Source organism: Dipodomys merriami, unplaced genomic scaffold, assembly GCF_024711535.1.
Source record: "Dipodomys merriami isolate MVZ:Mamm:240054 unplaced genomic scaffold, mDipMer1.0.p SCAF_447, whole genome shotgun sequence".
NCBI classification, from domain to species: Eukaryota; Metazoa; Chordata; class Mammalia; order Rodentia; family Heteromyidae; genus Dipodomys; species Dipodomys merriami.
Window position 1 is genome coordinate 266,278 of NW_027206010.1, and position 20,354 is coordinate 286,631.

General features: G+C 44.4%; 2 protein-coding genes across 6 annotated transcripts in view; both read left to right on the forward strand.

Annotated features, from left to right (window-relative positions):
* The window catches only part of LOC138808201 (organic cation/carnitine transporter 2), a 39,927-nt gene extending 37,214 nt beyond the window's left edge, over window positions 1-2,713 (forward strand). For 3 of the 5 annotated variants that reach the window (XM_069994179.1, XM_069994183.1, XM_069994182.1), the window contains 2 exons: window positions 813-948; window positions 1,258-2,713. In XM_069994179.1, the coding sequence (XP_069850280.1) occupies window positions 813-948; window positions 1,258-1,345 (224 nt within the window). In that variant the 3' untranslated portion in view covers window positions 1,346-2,713. The remainder of the gene's footprint in view (window positions 1-812; window positions 949-1,257) is intronic. The other 2 variants (XM_069994180.1, XM_069994181.1) reach the window with 2 other exon arrangements.
* Window positions 2,714-6,341: 3,628 nt separating this feature from the next.
* The window catches only part of LOC138808202 (DNA repair protein RAD50-like), a 191,738-nt gene continuing 177,725 nt past the window's right edge, over window positions 6,342-20,354 (forward strand). Inside the window, exons 1-3 of the mRNA XM_069994184.1 lie at window positions 6,342-6,423; window positions 7,895-8,054; window positions 15,290-15,396. Of these exons, the coding sequence (XP_069850285.1) occupies window position 15,396 (1 nt within the window). The 5' untranslated portion in view covers window positions 6,342-6,423; window positions 7,895-8,054; window positions 15,290-15,395. The remainder of the gene's footprint in view (window positions 6,424-7,894; window positions 8,055-15,289; window positions 15,397-20,354) is intronic.

Consider the following 20,354-nt stretch of genomic DNA (forward strand, 5'->3'; position numbering starts at 1 on the left):
CGGAGTAGTTTACACCATTTTTATGTAGCAGAGCAACAATTTTCTCTTCCTCAAAAAATATTTCTTACCAGGTGCTGGTGGCTCATGTCTTAATCCCAGCTACTCTGGAGGTGGCTGAGATCTGAGGGTTGCAGTTTGAAGCCAGCCTGGGCAGGACAGCCATAAGACTCTGAGCTCCAATTAACCATCAGAAAACCACAAGTGGCACTGTGGCTCAAAGTAATAGAAGTGCTAGCCTTGAGCAGAAAAGCTCAGAGACAAGTGCCCAGGCCCTGAGTTCAAGCCCCATGACCAAACCAAAAAAAAAAAAAAAAATCCTTGCTAGAGCTGTGCTTCCCCTGCACATCCCTAACAGCCTGTGTTGGGTAGGACTGGCACTTATCTCTGGGAATACCCAAGCTGCTCTGTGGGATGCTGCACAGATCTAATAAGCAAGCAGTGATACCTTCCTGTCTCACCTTGAAAGCAAACCAAACGGGTGTAACCCAGTTTCAGTTGAAGTCGTTCCTGTCCCTGCACATGTGCCTCATGTTCCTTGGAAACCCAATATTGGGAAATAGGAATACCCCTCACGACTCAGCTCCTCTGCTTCCCACGTCATAGAGGGGCTGCTAGACCTCTGGGCAAGCCTGTGCTAGCTCTGGGTTCTAAGTCTGTGTAGGTACAGTCTTGCAGTTGATTCTGTGGGAGGCACTGAAGCCAGCATGGAAGACAGATCCCTTTCACAGAGTCCTGGCAACATAAATGATTTAAGAATAAGACTAAGTCTCATGGAAGCCTGGGGCCTGGGCCTCTCTCTGGCTCTGTCACAGGTGCCTATGACCGGTTCCTACCCTACATTCTCATGGGAAGTCTGACCATCTTGACAGCCATCCTCACCTTGTTCTTCCCGGAGAGCTTCGGTATGCCTCTCCCAGACACCATTGACCAGATGCTAAGGGTCAAAGGGTAAGGAGGCCTCCATCTTCCCAGTATGGATGCACTATGTGCAGTAGCGCCCCCTGCAGAGGGGGATTAGAAATGATGACAGTGGTCTAATCTGGTGTGGACGTGTCTCTGTGCACATCTCCGTGGCAACAAATGCTCTGGGATAGCCCAGTGACCTGGAGAAGCCTTACCAAATCTGTTGTATGATTGTGCTTTTCCTAAGTGAAGTTATATTCATTTCTGGTTGCTTGATTGGTGGGTGGGTCGGGTTTGAAACTGGTAGACATCTGAAGATTGGTTGCTAACCATTTGTTTTGCTTCTCTTATTAGAATAAAATACAGACACACTCCAAGCCACACAAGAATGTTTAAAGATGGTGAAGAAAGCCCTACAGTCCTCAAAAGCACAGCCTTTTAACACACTTCCAGTAGCTAAAAAAGCTGAAGAGGAAAGCCTGCATCTTGTGTGAGAAACTCTTGAGTCCTTCCATGACCAAGGGCTTTGCTGTTTATCCTGTTGACCTTGTGTCAGACTTGCTCACTGCTGGGCACGGGGACCCAGGAGGGCCCCACCTTTCCTCCAAGAGACTTGGTGGCTACCTTCAGACAGCTTCTACATCCTGTCGGGCTTGGCACTTGGGAAGAAGTTAATGATTGATTAGAACTGGTGGGATCAGGAAGAATAGGAAAGACATCTCCTGGAAACTCTTTTAGATTTGGTCCCCTGATAAAATTGGAGGTCTAAGTTTTCTTCCTCCTTTCTAATGGTGAGCCTTACAGGACAGCAATAACTCCAGGCTGAGGATGGAGCTCTGTGATAGAGCACTTGCCTGGCATGCACAAGGTCCTGGGTTTAATCCCCAAAGGAAACAATTCCACAGGGAGTTTGATTGTTTGTTTTTTTTTTTCATTTTTCCTCAGTTACAAAAGGCCATTAAAGGGGGTCTATTGTGACCCTACAGCAGAAGAGCACAGGATGTAGGGAAACCCTGAAGATAATTAAGATGGACAGGCCATAGCAGATGGCATTGATTGTGACCATTAAGTCTGACTGCTGGGTGGACTTGTTTACATCTGAATAAAGCACTAGGCTTGTCCAGGCCCATGAGAAATACATTGTTCAATCCACTATGCTTGTTTTTCCACTACTGTGGCAATCAAACTTCCTGGCTACTCTAGCTTACCTGTGGTTTGAAGGAAATGTGAGAAATTGTGTCTGAAATGAGGTTTTATTTTGTTGTTTTTGTTTTTTGGGTGTTTTTTTTTTTTGTCTGTTTGTTGTTATGTCTCCTCCTCCTTAAGTTATTTGCCCAGTCAGTAGAGACTTGGGAACAGCCCCCTGCTCAGCCTTTCAGTTTGTGTCTCTCCTTTTAATCTAGAACCACTCTGGCAATTGTCCGCAGTCGCCACTTATACAAAGCCGTTTCAACCTTAGCCACTAGCACTTAGCCAAGTGCCAAAAAAAGAAACCCCAAAAACAAAAAACAGTGTCATTGTCATGTGTTCCTGTTGTGATACCTAATCGTAGGGAAAATTACAAAAAAAAAAGCATAAATCATGTTAGTTTTTTCCCAGTTGCTTGCTTCAGTCATGTGACAGCATTACTGGGAGGTCTTTTGTGCTCAGTGTAATTGTCTTCTCTTCCGATTATGTTACCATGGTACTCCTGAAGCATATGCTTCATCTGCTTTAAAAAAAAAAAAAAAGACAAACATATTTTTTGAAAGCTACTGAAGTGCCTTGGGAAATCAGAGCATTTTAATAAAATGATTTTTTTTTAATAATAGCAATTGCCTACAATCTTTGTTTCCAGAATTTGACACGCCCTTGCCTTCCACACCATCTCCCCTGACTCCTCTCACTCTACTTTGGGTTTATTCTAGCAGTGGTTTGGGATTCTATTATGTGGGTAATATTAGTCCCTGTTGTTAGAAATCTCCACACTAATCACCAATTAGGAACTGTGCCAGCCTTCTCAGGCTGAGTTCCCCTCCCCGTGAAACCTGAGACTAGCGGTTTCATGCTGTTTAGATCAGTTAACCTGGAAACAATATTTTAGTGGGTGTAAAAGAATAGAGGGTGAAGAACGTGAAGGAGGTGGACCCAGTTCTAGAGTGTATTATCCAGTTAGGGTGGGATGCTGCAGCTAGCCAGAACTTTTGAGGAGGCCTGTGAAATGTACCTCAAAATTTGCCTCCCTCACAACAAGTATCTGCCTTCCCCATTTCCATACAGCTCTGTCCCTTGAAAGCTTGAGGTGTCATATTGAAGATCAGAAGTGAGACCCTTCTAGGTTGCACTTCAGCAAAGCTGGCTAGAGACTATGTGAACTGGTTCTTGCAGCTGTAGCCAGGGTAAGATGCGGGCAAGGGAGTTCAGATTGAGTCTGATCCACAAAATCGGTGGCAGACATCTCTGTTCTATTAAAAGCTCCCGGGTTGCAGGACAGAAACAGCAACAGCAGCGAATTCCATGAACACTAGCACCTGGAGAACACTTGGCATCTCCACTCCTCAGGCCCAGTTTTGTGCTGCGGTCCTGATTTGCCAATATCACAGGACTTCAGATTCTGAATGACAGTCTACCCTGACCTTTCTTCTGCTGCATGAGTGAACACTTTCGGCCTGTTTCTTATTCTCGATGTCTCCACTTCCAGCTCTTCATGGTCTCTTGCTGGCAAAAACCGCAGAAGACTTTTGAGTTCTTCCTGTGGTGGGATAATAGGCAGACTTGCTCATGGAGTTCTGTGTGAAGATCCAACTCCTCTGCCTGGAGCCTGCTGGACTTGTTTTCATTAGAGCTGTGCCTTATGGAGTAGGTCATTCTGACCAGGGATCTCATCTCAGAATGACACATGGAGGGGCTGGGAATGTGTCTTGATGGTAAAGTGCTTGTCTAGCATGCACGAAGCCCTGGGTTCAATTGCTCAGTACAGCATCAACAGAAAAAGCTAGAAGTGGTGCTGTGGCTCAAGTAGTTTTAAGCATTATGCCCACCTTTGGTCCTCAGCTCCATTCATACCTGAGCTTCTCCCTGCCCTGGAGTTCTCACCATACAGCTGGCCCCTCCCGCTCTCCTCCCAGACCCACCTGAACTCCCATCTACCTCACTTCCTACCCCCAGACTCTGCTGCTACCTAGATAGTGGAGGCTGCCATGCGCTCTCCAGGGGAAAGATGGCTCCTCTAATAAACCTTGTAATAATCTTTCTCCTGTGCCTGCCTGCCTCTGTGTGGTCCTCATGGATGGTGATGGATCCTTTCAGCAGTAGAGTGCTAGCCTTGAGCAAAAGAATCTCAGGGGCAGTGCTCAAGCCCTGAGTTCAAGCCCCAGGACTGGGAGAGAGAGACAGACAGACAGAGACTCATGGGTGACTTATAGACATGTGAATAGACTTGGTAAGTGATGAGTTGCTCCATTAATACCATTGAAAAATAGAAGGGACAGGAAAAGGAAAAGACAACTTGGTTTTGTTCTGGTTTTTGTTTTGCTTCTTTTGTCAGTTGTGGGGCTTGAGCTCTGGGCCTGGGTGCTGTCCCTGAGCTCAAGTCTAGCACTCTACCACTTTGAGCCACAGCTCCACTTCCAGTTTTCTGGTGGTTCATTGGAGATAAGAGTCTCACAGACTTTGCTGCCTGGGCTGGCTTTGAACCGAGATCCTCAGATCTCAGCCTCCTTAGTAGCTAGGATTATGGGTGTGAGCTACCAGTGCCCATCTTTTTGTTCTGTTTTTTAAGTTCTCTGTAATATGAATGAAAAAGTGGGACTATGGTAAGGGGAAAACAGTGGGACAGGAAATTGGGAAAAGAAAAAATACTGAAGCAGGAGCAAAGCATATTACATATTATATGTATTTGGCCAAAGTACATTATACCTATCTATGGAAATACCACAGGATCATAGAAATATCTCATGTACAATAATGCACACTAATAAAAAAAATCATAGCTGGGCGTTGGTGGCTCCAATAAAGCACTAAGTCAGAAACAAAGACCATATTCCAGATTTTCCCTTTGTTAGGGGTTTAACTGATGTTTACCAAAACATATTCCAAGTTTCCTATTTACAAAAGCACATCCTATTTACCAAAAACACATTTCACATATTTCAAGCTTCCTATTTACTAAAACACCTTTCACACCATTTCCAACTTACCAAACCACCTTCCGGGTTTCTGGGCTTTTCCTGAATTCTGCAGTTATGTACCTCATTTCAGTAACCTGATGTTTAACTTATTATTTCATTCTTTACTTTGAGTCTTTACCTCAGAAATTTCCCTTTGAGGGGCTGGAAGGTGGCTCAGTGGTAGAGCGCTTGCCTTGCATGCCTGAGACCCTGGGTTCGATTCCTCAGCATCACATAAGCAAAAAGAAAAAAGCCAGAAGTGGTGCTGTGGCTCAAGTGGTAGAGCGCTAGCCTTGAGCTGAAGAGCTGAGGGACAGCGCCCGGGGCCCAGAGTTCAGCCCCCACGACCGACAAAAATTAATAATAATAATAACAAAGTACCAAGTCTTGTCAGTGCTTTCCAACAGCAGTGCTTGCACTGTGACTTCCAGATCCCTGAGGAAGGCTTGATGACTGTACCCACCTCGGGAGGAAGGAACTAAGGCCAACTAGTTAAGTACTGTGCTCCTAGTACAGGCATTAAGAGAGACAAGGTCAGGACTTGCTTGACCCCTAGGGCATGGATGGGTACCACTTGGACCAAGGAATCCAAACCTCAGGCTTGCTGTTCCAGGTTTCCTAATCAAGGATTGGGTTTCCCACGTACCCACATTGTTGGGTGAACCTCTCTAATGCTCTACGATGCCCTCCATGGTCAGGACACCCTGCTACTGGATCCCCCCCACCCCTACACCCCCAGGCACCCCATCCAACACACACCTCCTCAAGCCAAACCAAAGCCACCCCTACAGCCAGGTCCCAGCCTGCCACCAGCAGCCCACCAGGCCCAAGGGAGCTGGGTTGGGCCAGCCCTTGTGAGGATCTGTTGTTGCCCTGCACGGCCTTGGCGCCTTGGGGCCCCGGTCCCAGCTCTACGGAGACAGGGTGATGCGCACAGGAGCGCGTTCCCGATGATGCCCACTGGCTCAGGTGCGCGCACGCCCCTCCTCCGGCCGCGCGCTCTCGATGACGCCCTCGGCGCGTGCGCCCCGCCCCCTCCCACCCCCCGGGGCGGGCGCGCGCGCGCGCGACCCCGCACCCCCCCCCCCCCACTCCGCCCGCCGGCCGCCTGCCTCACCGCCGCCCGCCCCGGGCTCGCGCGCGCTCCCGAGGACGCCCACCCCTCCCCCGCCCCGGCTCGGGCGCGCGCAGCCCGCCTCCCGCTGGAGGTTTTCGCTTTCGCTTTCCCGCCGCGGTTGATGTGGAGAAAACACAACGGCCGTGCGCGGGAGCTGCCACAGCGGCGGGGCCGAGGGCTGAGGGGCGCCGAGCGCAGCGGCCGACCTAGAACCCGGGTCCCCCACCCCGGCCAGGGCGGCCCGCGTCGCGCGAGGTAAGCGCAGCCCCTGGGCGGCCGCCTCTCGGGCTCCTCCTTGCGGACCCGGCGTTGGCCGGGACGCCAGGCGGCCTCTCGACGACGCGGGCTGGGCTGGGCAGGACGGCGGCGGCGGCGGCGGGGTCCGGCGGGAAGCGCTGGGGCGGGGGGCGGGGGGCGGGTGGGGGGGCTCGGGCCCGGGGCCGCTGCAGGTGGGGCGGGGGGGGGCTCGGGCCCGGGGCCGCTGGAGGTGGGGCGGGGGGGGGTGCGGGTGCTGGGGGGGGGCGTCAGGCCGCCGGGGCACGCAGGGAGGGGGGGGGATGGGTTTGTGGCCCACCATCCTCCTGGGTTTCGGTAAATAAATACATAACAACAACAGAGAAATCAAAATGGGAGGATGCGAGGCTCACGCTGATCATGTTGTCTACTCAGGAAGCTGACCCCGCAGGTTCAAAGCCAGCCCAGGCAGACAAAGCCTCCCGACGCTCAGGTCTAATGAGAAAAGAGAGTTTCAAGAAAAGCTGGAGATGGAGGCGTGGCTCCACTGGTAGAAAACCACTAAAAAGCCAAGCATGACCTGAGGCGCATACACACACACACACACACCCTTACACACCCTTACACACACACACACACACACACACACACACACACACACACACACACACACACACACACACACACACACACACACACACACACACACACACACACACACACACACACACACACACACACACACACACACACACACACCCTTTCCCTAATGAAGATCATATTTTTTCCCTAATCTTCTCTACAAGTTTTTCCCCCTTACCCCATTCACATATGCATATTGATCTCACTGTATTTTTGTCGCTCTTACTGTGAATTTATAATAGACCTGATCTTTTGTGCTGCTTCCAATTTCATACACTTTAATTCTTTGTTTTTCTTTTTCTTTTCTTTTTTTTTTGTCAGTCCTGGGGCCTGAACTCTGGGCCTGGGTGCTGTCCCTCAGCTCTTCAGCTCAAGGTTAGTGCTCTACCACTTGAGCCACAGCACCACTTCCAGGTTTTTTCTGCTTATGTGGTGCTGAGGAATCGAACCCAGGGCCTCAGGCATGCAAGGCGAGCGCTCTACCCCTGAGCCATCTTCCCAGCCCCAGACTTTAATTCTTTCCTAAACATTTTCTTTTGGTTTTCAATCTGCGTGGCTGTTCAACAGAAAGTCCTCTGGACATGGGGACTTGGAGTTGGGTTGGAATCATCAATGGATCTATGAGGAATTAAAACCTTGCAGTAGCCAAGAATCTTGTTTCTTGGGTTCTTTTGGTATATTCATACTTTTGTTGTTGTTGCCTTCTGTTTTGTTGTTTTTAAGTTGTACTAGGGGTTTGAACTCAGGGGCTCATATGCTTGCGAGGCATTGCTGCTGACTGGAGTCATGCTCCTATTTCCTTTTTTTGTCTTTAATTATTTTACAAATAGAGTTTCACCTTTCTGCCCAGGACTTGCCTCAAGACCATGAATCTCCCATCTACAACCAAGTAGTTGGAATGATAGCCACACACCACCTCTGCCTACCTTATTGGTTAAGATGGAAATCTCCCTTTTTACCTAGTCTGGCCTTGAACCACAGTCCTTCAAATTCCATAGCTGAGATTACAGGTGTGTGTCACTGAACCAAGTGCTTCCTTTCTTTTTGTGTACTTTCATAAAGTTTTAAATTAAAAAAAAACTTCTATAAAGTTTTAAGGCTCTTATGTACTATTTATTAAGATAATACTTAGATCCAGTGATGTTGCTATGGGAAATGTTATTTTGTTTTATTATTGTCTGTATACTTTTTTTCTTTTTTTAGTTGGGTGACTAGTATGTGGAAAAATCTATCAGTTGTTTTTGGGTTGATCTAGCTTCTAGAGATCTTTCTGGACCCCTTCATTCTAATAGTTTTCTTGGATTCTGTTGAGGTTCCTATGTAAATAATTTTGACAGTTGCAAATATTAACAATTTTGTCCTCTAATATGTGTTTTCCTTTTAAAATATCTCCTCATTGTGATTTCTGCTACTTCCATTCTAGTACAGTCGTGGTGACAGCAAATACCTTGTCTTGTTCCATTTCTTTTTTTCTTTTTTTTTTTTTTTTTTGGTCAGTCATGGGACTTGAACTCTGGGCCTGGATGCTGTCCCTCAGCTCTTAAGCTCAAGGCTAGTGCTCTAACACTTGAGCTACAGCACTGCTTCTGGTTTTCTGGTGGTTTTTTGGAGATGAGAGTTTCACGGACTTTCTTGCATGGGCTGGCTTTGAACCATGATCCTCAGATCTCAGCCTCCTGAGAGCTAGGATTACAGGTGTGAGCCACTGGGGCCTGGCTTTTTTTTTTTTTTTAATTTATCTTAAAATTGTCTTTAGTTGTGCAAAGAGATTTCAATTCAACATGTCAATTCCTTTTTTTTGTTGGTTGTGGGGCTGAACTTTGGGCCTTGGCACTGACCCTCAGCTCTTCAGCACAATGCTACCACTCTACGCTTGAGCCACAGTGCCACTTCCAACTTTTTCTGCTTATATGGTGCTGAGGAATTGAACCCAGCGCCTCATGCATGCAAGGCAAGCACTCTACCACTGAGTTACCTTCCCAGCCCCTCAACATGGCAATTTCTGAGTACAATGTCTTGTTGCATTTCTTAAAAGAGAATAGCTGTTGTTCTATTATTAAATAGGATTAAGTTAGCTGTGGGTTTGTAGACAACAACCTTTATCAAGTAAAACAAGTTGCTATCTAGCTGGGTGCTGGTGGCTCACTGTTGTAATTCTAGCTACTCAGGAGGCTAAGATCTGAGGATCGCAGCTTGAAGCCAGCCTGTGCAGGAAATCTTATTTCTTATTTCCAATTAACCACTCAAAAACGGGAAGCGTCTGGGCTGGGAAGGTGGCCCAGTGGTAGAGTTGCTTGCCTCGAATGTTTGAGGCCCTAGGGTTCAATTCCTCAGCACCACATAAGCAGAAAAAGCCAGAAGTGGCGCTGTGGCTCCAGTGGCAGAGTGGTAGCCTTGAGCTGAAGAGCTGAGGGACAGCGCCCAGGCCCAGAGTTCAGGCCCTACGACCGACAAAATAAATAAATAAATAAATAAAAAACAAAAACAGAAGGTGTGGCTCAAAGTGATAGAGTGCCAGCCTTCACCACAAAGAGCTCAGGGACAGTGACCAGGCCCTGGGTTCAAGCCCCATGACAGACATAAAAAAAAGGCTGGAAGTAGAGATGTTGCTCAAGTGCTAGCCTTGAACAACAAAGCTCAGGGACAGTGGTACTGAGTTCAAGCCCCAGGACTGGCACCAAAAAAAAAAAGAAAGAAAGAAATAAAGAAAGTTACTGTCTTTTCTTGGGACTTGAGATCCAAAGAGATGAAAAAAAAATCCCAAGTGCTACTTTCAAATAAAAAATTTAGTAAAATATATCATATATAGTGGCTAAAGCAGATAATAATCATGCTACAAAACAGGGAAGGAAGGATGGGTTGGATTCTGCTTTTCTAAAAGTTTTGGTTTTGCTTTGGGGTTTTAATCATGAGTCAGTATGCAACTCTCAAATGCTCATTCAGTACTGGCTCGATGTTCATGTGATCTCTCCTCCTGCCAACTTATAGTAACCTAGAGTTAGGAAGTGTTTCCTAAGGTTTCTATTTTCAGCAACTCATTTAAGACACAAATGATCTGTCCCTTGGAAGTTAGAAGAATGCACTTGTAAAACCTCCTTGGCCTGAGCCTTTATGAGGAAGAGAGCTTAAAATTATTTTAATTTCTTAAATCAGGCATGATGGTGCTCCTTATAATCCCAGCATGTGGGAGACAGAGGCTGGAAAATACTGAGTTCAAGCCAGCCTAGGTTATGTAGTGAACTCTGCCTTAATTTTTTTTTAAATTTCTTTAATGATTGTTCAGATTTTGCTTGCAAGTTTCAGAAAACTTTCTTTTTCTTTTTTTTTTTTGGGGGGGGTTCCGGTCGTGGAGCCTGAACTCTGGGCCTGGGCACTGTCCCTCAGCTCTTCAGCTCAAGGCTAGCGCTCTACCACTTGAGCCACAGAGCCACATCCGGCTTTTTTCTTTTTGCTTATGTGGTGCTGGGGAATCGAACCCAGGGCCTCAGGCATACATGCAAGGCAAGCGCTCTACCACTGAGCCACCTTCCTAGCCCCAAACTTTCTTTGCTTAATATGTATTCTTCTGTATTTTAAAATGTATTATCTCCTAGCTATCTGTATTATTATATTGTTATTAATTATTTTGTGCCGTATTGGGACTTGAAGTAGAGTTTGGGAGTTCTCCCTCAGCTTTGGAGCTCAGGGTAAATGTTCTGTCCCTGAACCACTTCCACCTTTTTGGTAGTTACTTGGAGATAAGAGTCTCACATTTAGTTGGGCGCTGGTGGCTCACGCCTGTAATCCTAGCTACTCAGGAGGCTGAGATCTGAGGATCGTGGTTCAAAGCCAGCCCGGGCAGGAAAGCCCATGAGACTCCTATCTCCAATAAACCACCAGAAAACCGGAAGTGGCGCTGTAGCTCAAGTGGTAGAGCGCTCGCCGTGAGCTGAAGAGCTGAGGGACAGCGCCCAGGCCCAGAGTTCAAGCCCCACGACTGACAAAAAAAAAAAAAGAGTCTCACATTTGTCTGTCCCCACTGTCTTTGAACTGTGATCCTTAGATCTCAGTCTCATAAATTTCTAGGATTATAGACATACGCCTCCAGTGCCTGGCTGTTTTTTTTTTTTTTTAATTTAAATGTTGTATTTATAATTTTCTCATTTTTTAAAAAAAATCTGCCATTTATTCCTTATCTGTCTCCTTAGAGCTTTTATCCATTTTAAATTAAATCTTTGTTTTGGTTTTGGTTTTTTTAGCCACCCTTATTTTTTTAGCCACCCTTTATGTCATTGATTTTTTGCTTTCAATACTTAGTGTTCATTTCTTTGTTTCTTTGGTTACATGCATTTTGTTGAAGAAGCAAATAGTATAGACATTTGTAAAGTGAGCTGAAAAATCTCACTTCAGCCTCCTGAAAACCAGCTTTTCATAATTATATATCATACGAGCATGCTTTTCTGGACCCTTTCCTATCTCTTGCAAACATTTACTACAGCATGCCAAACTTTGCAAGTCATTAATCTCTAGTTGTGGTATTTGCACATGTACACATCTACTAAAGTGAAATACTATAATTTCAATTGAATGAAATACAAATATTTTCTACTCATAGGAATTAGGTTGAAAGTTTTAGTTGTGTGTATGTGTGTGTACGTGTGTGTGTGTGTGTGTGCGTGCATGCGTGTGTGTGCGCGTGCATGCGTGCTGGTATTGGGCCTGAATGCAGAGCCTTGTCTTACAGCCTGGCTTTTTCATAGTGGCTGGCACTCTATCACTTGAGCCACACTTCCAGTTGGATTGTTTTTTTCTGGTTAGAGATAAGAGTCTCTCAGACTTTTCTTTTCTTTCTTTCTTTTTTTTTTTTGGGGGGGTCCGGTCATGGGGCCTGAACTCTGGGTCTGGGCGCTGTCCCTCAGCTCTTCAGCTCAAGGCTAGCGCTCTACCACTTGAGCCAAAGTGCCACCTCGGCTTTTTTCTTTTTGTTTATGTGGTGCTGAGGAATCAAACCCAGGGCCTCAGGCATGCAAGGCAACTGCTCTACTGCTGAGCCACCTTCCCAGCCCTCTCTCAGACTTTTCTGCCCCAGCTGGTTTTATCAAACAATAATCTTCGTTTCTCAGCCTTCTGAATAGCTAGGATCACAGGTGTGAAAGTCTTGATCTTTTAGTAGTTGAATTTAATTCTTCATTTTTTCAGCTCTAGGAATTAAACTCAACATTTATGTTTGCCAGACAGGAGCTATACCAGTGAGCCACACTCCCAGGCCATTTTGTATTTAGTTTGGTCACTAGTATATATGTTTGTTTGTTTGTTTTTGGTCAGTCTTGGGGCTTGAACTCTGGGCCTGGGTGCTGTCCCTCAGCTGTTCAGCTCAAAGCGAGTGCTCTACCACTTGAGCCACAGCGCCACTTCCCAGTTTTCTAGTGGTTTTATTGGGGATTAGAGTGTCACAAACTTTTCTGCCCAGGTTGGCTTTGAACCTTGATCCTCAGATCTCAGCCTCCTGAGTAGCTAGGATTACAGGCGTGAGCCACTGGCGCCCGGCTGTCCTTTTGTTTTGTCATATATTTATGATAAATTTTTTACCCCTTCCCCCCTTTAACTCTGGATTCATCAAGATGCGTTTGTTTCCCTTCCCCTCATCTCCTCTTCTTCCTCCACATCTTTAAAAAAGTTTTATTGTTATTATAAAAGTAATATACAAATGGATTAGAGTTTCATAGTCAGGTAATGGTATTGTTATTGTAAAAGTAATATACAAAGGGGTTACAGTTTCATAAATAGGATAGTGAGTACATTCCTTTTCAGATAGTGTCACCCCTTCCTTTGCTCCCGCCTCTGATTTTGAGATTATATTATAGGCATGTACCACCACACCTGGTTTTCCTTCCTTCCTTTTTATTTAGATAGCTGGAAGATTTTAGAAGGGCCCGCCATTTAGTTTTTAAACATTAACGTATTTTCCTGTAAATGGGAACATAACCTATTCCCTCGTTTCAAACAAAAGAAACCTTTTTACAGCCGGGAGCTGGTTGTCCTAGCTACTCAGGAGGCTGAGATCTGAGGATCATGGTTCAAAGCCAGCCTGGCAGGAAAAGTCTGTGAGACTCTTATCTCCAATAAACCGCTCAGAAAACCGGAAGTGGCGCTGTGGTTCAAGTGATAGAGCGCTAGCCTTGAGCTGAAGAGTACAGGGACAGTGCCCAGGCCCAGAGTTCAAGCCCCACAACCGACCAAAAAAAAAAAAAAAAAAAACCTTTTCACATATTTTTATTTCTCTTCTTCCCCATGTTTCCCCAACAGGCACATACACAGGATTTACCCAAAAACTAAAACTAATAATAATAATCTGGAAGCTGCACACCGGTGGCTCACACCTGTAATCATAGCTACTCAGGAGGCTGAGATAGGAGGATGGCAGTTTGAAGCCAGCCTGGGCAGGAAAGTCTGTGACTCTTATCTCTAATAAACTATCAAAAAGCTGGAAATTGAGCTGTGGCTAAGGGACAGCACTCAGGGCCCAAGTTTAAGCCCCAGTACTGGTACACACACACACACACACACACATGCACGCACACATGCACACACGCACGCAAAATCTTTGTGTATACATATGCAAAAACATACATATTCTGGGTGCTTTCAGTTGTTATTCTAAACCCTACTTGGGGAGCGAACCCAGGATGTTGCACTTGCTAGTCAGGTGCTTTGCCACTGAGCTATATTCCAGCCCCATTTTTCTATTTTGTAATCTTAACAATTTCACTACACTGTCATATATTTGAGCAATTGAATATAACAAAGAAACCGACGCTGAAAGTTTGTAGTGGATCCTGTCTTCTGAGCCATGCTTCTCTGGTGCTTATTTCTCAAAAGCATACTTGGAAATCCATCCTTGGTTGACCTTTGCTGGCACAAAGACACTGAACTATTTGCAAGTGCTGCAGTCACTTCCTCATGTTATACCGAGTTTACTTTAGCTTTGCTTAAGCCAAGCACAATATCCGTTTGTGTAAACTTCGGTCATTACCTTAACAACTGAAGTTTCACATAATAGCCCTGCCTGTATAAGCCAAGAAACTGGCTTAGGAGTATGAAGGTAGCCTTTGACATTTTAGCTGCTAACAAGCTTAAAAGTTCTCACTACTGTTTTTGTTTTTGTTTTTGTTTTTGTTTTGGTACTGGTCTTGGGGCTTGAACTCAGGATCTGTGTGCTGTCTCTGAGCCTTTTTCACTCAAAGCTGGTACTCGACCACTTGAGCCACAGCTCCACTTCTGGCTTTTTGCTGATTAATTGAAGATAAGAAGCTCACAGACTTTTCCTGCCTCTGGCTTGAAAGTGTGATCCTCAGATCTCAGCCTCCTAAGTAGCTAGGATTCCAGGCATGAGCCACCATTTTTTTATTCCAAACTGGGTAGGACCATGTCTAATGGATGCCCATGTGGTCGGTTGAGTACTTGAAAATAAATGAATGTACCTGCATTTATCACCTTCTCTTGTCACCTCTCTCCATTAAAGTGGGAGCTCCCTGGGAGCAGGACTTTTGCCTACATGCTCAGTTCTGTTCCCCAGGGCAGCATCTGGTCTGTTAGAAGCACCCTATAAATATTTGGGGGAATAAATGATCTACCAGATGCTAAGAATCTCCTACAGTTTTCATTTGTGATCCCTCTTTGAAATCAGGTATATCAAGTTTTTCATTTATTCTACCTGATCAAACAGGACCTTCTTAAAAACATTCATGTATTGTGAGAACTCTATAAAAGTAAATAATGTAGAGCAGTATCTTAACAGCAAACGCCCTTGTGAGTTTGCTGCTATTAAGAGATCCTCAGGGCCGGGAAGGTGGCTCAGTGGTACAGTGCTTGCCTTACATGCTTGAAGCCCTGGGTTTGATGCCTCAGCACCACATAAACAGAAAAAAGCCGGAAGTGGCACTGTGGCTCAAGTGGTAGAGTGCTTGCCTTGAGCTGAAGAGCTGAGGGACAGCGCCCAGGCCCAGAGTTCAAGCCCCACGACTGACCAAAAAAAAAAAAAAAAGTGAGATCCTCAGTTCCTGGTAGTTTATAGTTTTTGTTGGCTGCCTGGGGTATTAGGTAGCTGGACAGGCTTTGGAACTACGGAACATGCCTAGATCCTACTGGGGCGGGGGGGGGGGGGGGGGGGGGGGCGGAGACAGGTCTTTGGCTGCCTGAAGGTGGGCTGGAGCTTCAGCTGGGTGGTTTGGGCCCTCACTTATGTTTTCTTCTATTTTGCCTGCAGATGGCAGCACGCCCTGGGCCTCCCTGTACTGTCCTCACACTGGACAACAGAGAAACAAGAAAATGGACTCCTTTCTCCTGCAGACCTGCTTGATTGCCAGCCAGGAAGTGAGTGTGAGCTTCACTAGAGTTTTACTCTTCTTTATTCTACAGTATTTGTTGTACATTGTGTTTTTTTTTTGTTTTGGTTGCTTGTTTTGTTTTTGTTTTATTATAGGAGTTGATGTAAATCATATGTGTTCAATTATGAGGGTGTTTGTTGATAATCAGTTTGCGTGCCAAAACTGAAAATCAGAGTAGTGGTTCCAGGATTATTCCCAGCATCCTCTGTGTTGTAAGGACGGCACCCCTTCTTATCAGCACTTTGGGCCTTTCAGAGAAGGGTGACACACCCTGAGTAGTGGGGCTGGAAGTGTGAGGTGTATGGTGCTCTGTGCTGAGACCCTGTGGGCCTTCATCCAGTTGTTCACAGGATGGGCTGTCCTATCCACATAATTGCCAGAAGGCCAGCCTGGCCATCACATCCCAGGCTTCTAAGTTTCTTATTTGGGAATAATGGTCTTTATGCCAAGAACTAGTACACTTCTGATTGCTGTTCTACTTAAAAGGATCTAGCACAGACCTCCCCTCGATTTCAGTGTCTTCTTAGTTGGGTGATGACCCTCACTTAGCTGCAGTCTATAGGATCCCACTTAGCAAGCTGACATCTTCCTTCAGTGAGTCCCTCTTTCCAGGGGACTTGATCCCTTGTCTCTCACATCAGCCAAGCCAGCTTTGCCCACACTGTATTTCAGACTTACTATATGGAATCACGGAAATTCTCAACTGGAATGTTAGGTTAGATCATTATTTCACCCAACAGAAGGTGATATTCATTTTTTTTTTTTTTTTTTGTCTAAGACTGGACTTGAACTCACTATCTGACACTTGCTTTCACTCATTGGCTGGTGATTTGAGCCATGCCTCCAACTCATTTTTTTTTTAGCTTTTTTGGTGTTTTTATTTTTTAAATATTTTTATTGTTGTTTTAGAGGTGATGTACAACAGGGTTACCTTTACATCTATTGGGTGATATGTACATTGTTTTCCTTCTGCGTAGTATCAGCTGTTCCCTTATTCTGTCTCATTCTCTTCCTCCCATCACTGCCCTTGAGTTGCTTAGTTCACTTTCATCAATGTCCAGTGTAGCTGGTGGGCCCCTCTGCTCTACTTTTTCACCCACTTTCCACTTATTTTCCACCTTCCTTCAGATGTACATGTATATATGCGATGTATGAGGTAAAGAATACAGAGTCATCTAAAAAATGATAAGACAAATTAAGAAGAGGTCCTTTGTTTCTTTATCTTTGGAGTTCTTTTCAGTCTATATATTATTTTATATACATATGAAGAGGTGCTTGGATATTACAGTTTGGTGCTTTTCTCCTAAGACTGTCCTCTTTTGGTCTCATTGTGTTTGGGTATTTTGAGTCATGTTTATTTTTTCATATCTTGTTGCATTTTAAATCCAACATCCGCATATCAAGGAGAACATGCACTGTTTGTCTCTCTGATCTTGGCTTAACCTCGCTCAACATTATTTGTTCTAGTTCCTTCTATTTCCCTACAGCCATTATTTTATGCTTTCTGATGGCTGTGTAAAATTCCATTGTATATAGGTACCACATTTTTTGGATCCATTCATCTGTAGTGGGGCATCTTTAAATTCATTTTTGTGCTAGTACCAGGACTCCAACTGAAGGCCTCGTGCTGTTGTTTAATTGTTTGCTATGTCTGGTATTTTACCACTTGGGCTATAACTGCATTCTACAGTTTGCTAATTAGAGATGGAATATCATAGACTTTTCAGTCCTTCAGTTCTCAGCCTCCTGAATAGCACCCAGAATAAGGTGGTAGTTTTGTTGTGTTTTTTTAAAATAATTTTTTATTGAGATTAAGTGATGACATAAATGTCACAGATTCCACAGTATTGTGGGATAGTGATACTTAGTTAAAGTCACAAACACAGTTTTAATCTTCACAAGGCAAATTGTCATTATCATGGTCTATAATGTTTGTGAATTCTATGAGCTTTGACAATACAACTATTTCTTCCACATCAGGTAATATGTACATTTCTTTAGAAGGGAGTAGTTTTGAAAATCAAGTTTGGCTTTATTTTTTGTCTCAAATAACTAGTATTTAAAATACTGCAGTGCTGGCTAGGTGCCAGTAGCTCATGCCTGTAATCCTAAGTACTCAGGAGGCTGAGATGTGAAGATCACGGTTCAAAGCCAGCTGGACAGGAACATCCATGAAATTCTTTTATCTCCAATTAACCACCAGAAAACCGGAAGTGGTGCTGTGGCTCCAGTGGTAGAGTGCTCTCATTGAGCTGAAGAGTTCAGGGACAGCACCCAGGCCCAGAGATCAAATCCCATGACCAACAAAACAAAACTTCAGGGCAGCAAGTAGACTGCTTGCCTACTAAGTGGTAGGCCCTTGAGATCAAACTTCCAGTACAAAAAAAAAGTATTTCATTTAAAAATCGAGTTCCTTTTTCTATAGCTCTGAATTGTTCATTTGTTTCTTTTGCTTGTGGCAATGGATTTATGCTCAAGCACAGTCAATAACCTGGTAAAGAACTAATACTGGGGCTAGGGATGTGGCTCAGTGAAAGCGAGCATGTGCAGGTTCCATTCCACAGCAGTACACATCATAACAAGGATGAATCAATCACATTTGTTCTTACACTGACCTGAAAAAAAAGGAAAGTAAAATTAATGAGAAACACAATTACAACCCCTGAACAAATCCCCTTGTCCTTTAAAAAAAATCAATTTTTTTTATTTCAGTAAAATAAAAATTAGATATTGTACAATTCACTGATCGAAAATGTATAACAATAGTTTTTAGTGTCTTCACAGAGTTGCACAACTGTCACCAGAGCCAATTTTAGAATGTTATCATTCTCTCAGAATTTCCATACTCCTAAGTTATCACCTCTCCCATCTTTCCAGCCCTAGGCAACTACGAATCTACTTTCTATCTCTTCATATTTGCCTATTCTAGATGTCATATAGCTAGAATCATCCAACATGTACTCTTTTGTGGCTGACTCAACTCACCACCAGGTTTTTGTTCATGTTGTAGCATGTATCAATATGACATTCTTTTTATGATCAAGTAATACTCCATTGTGAATGTTTATTTTTTTTTAATCACTCACTGCTTGGTGGACGTTTCCATTGTTTTCATGTCTTGTCTGTTATAAATAATGCTGTTTTGAACATTTTCATGTATAAGCGTTTGTGTAGACTAGGATTATGTCTACTAGCCTCTTAGGAAAGTCTGATTTTTAAAAATCTAGGAGAGAGAGAGAGAACTAGGTTAAAGTTGTTTGGATAATTTATTCACACATATGTTGAATTACACCCAAAAAATCAACTAATATATTGTAATTATAATAAAATATATAACCAGGTGCCAGTGACTCACTCCTATAATCCTAACTACTCAGGAAGCTGAGATCCGAAGATCGCAGTTCGAAGCCAGTTGGGGCAGAAAAGTCCCCATGAGACTCAGCTCCAGTTAACCACTCAAAAACTGGAAGTAAAACTATGGCTCAATGGTAGAGCTCTAGCCTTGAGCAAAAGAGCTCAGGGACAACTGCCCAGGCCCTAAGTTCAAACCCTACAACGGACAATAATTAAATATAAATAAAGTAGATCTAATTCTTCTCCATTCTAGTTGAGTTTTTCTGAGTTCTGTCCTTGAATTTAAAAAAAAAAAATAAGTAAAAGTAAGTAGCCATGTGTCAGTGGCTCGTGTTTATAATCTCAGCCACTCAGGAGACAAAGACCTGAAGACTTTTCAACTAACCAGGAAAAAGTCAGAAGTAGTTCATGCCTAGCTACTCAGGAGGCTAAGCATGGTTCAGAGCCAGCCTGGTCAGAAAAGTCCATGAGATGGTTATCTCCAATAAACTACTCAGAAGATGCCGGAAGTGGTGCTCGAGTGGTAGAATGTGAGCCTTGAGCACAAAGAAGCCCAGGGACAGTGCCCAGGCGCTGAGTTCAAGCCCCAGGTCTGGCAAAAACAAAACAAAACCCCAAACAACAGAAGTAGAAGTATGGCTCAAATGTTAAAGCACCAGCCCTGAGTGAAAAAGCCTAGAGACAACACCCAGGCCTTGAGTTTGAGCACTAGTATGGGCACACACACACACACACAAATCCCAAATAAACAAAAAAATGATATCAAAGTGTGGGTCTCAAGGTCTCCCTTGGGGAAAAAAATGTGGAATTGTACATTCCAAGTATATTTAATAACAGGTAGATAAATGGGTGAAGTGGGAAGTTGTACATTCCAAGTATATTTAATAACAGGTAGATAAATGGGTGAAGTGGAGGCCTGGACCAGAGAGAAGAATGAGGCAGGAGAAGCAGGAGGTAGGGGGGATTTCAGGATGCCATCTGTTGCTTGCTGGTTCAGCTTCTCCCAGTGCCCACCTACACAGCCTAGGAACCCTGGCCAATGACCATCATGTGACTGTTGCTCGCTGTCTGGTTGATACGGTTCATAGCTGTTACCTCCAGGTCCAGATTCACTCTGCTTGTGACTGCAAAGCTCTAGCGTTGGATTGCTGCTTTTCAGCAAAAGCAGGTGGTCTTAGAAATGTGTTAAAGGACAAGTCAGTACCTCCCAAGAGACTTACAGTCCTAAAAACATTTCCGGGCTTTTTTTTTTTGTTTTTTAAGTACCAGTTAACAGTTTTCAGTTTAACTGTGTTTTCCTTCCTGAAGTCTTTAAGTGAGACTAACTTGGGTGATTTTTTAAAAATAATGCATTGTTTTTGAAGAGCTCCACTACTGGTCAAGTCTGGGTTAGGAATAGAAATGATTTTTTTTTTTTCTGCCACATAGACTAAGCATGTAGAAATAGGAATGGCTTGTTTCCAATATGATTTCTATGTCTTTCTTTTTCTTTCCTTTGAAAATAGAGACAGAGGGAGGCTGGGAAGGGATGTGAAGGGTAAACCAAAGGAGGTGGCTGCAATGCTTGGTAAGAAATGTACGCATTATCCT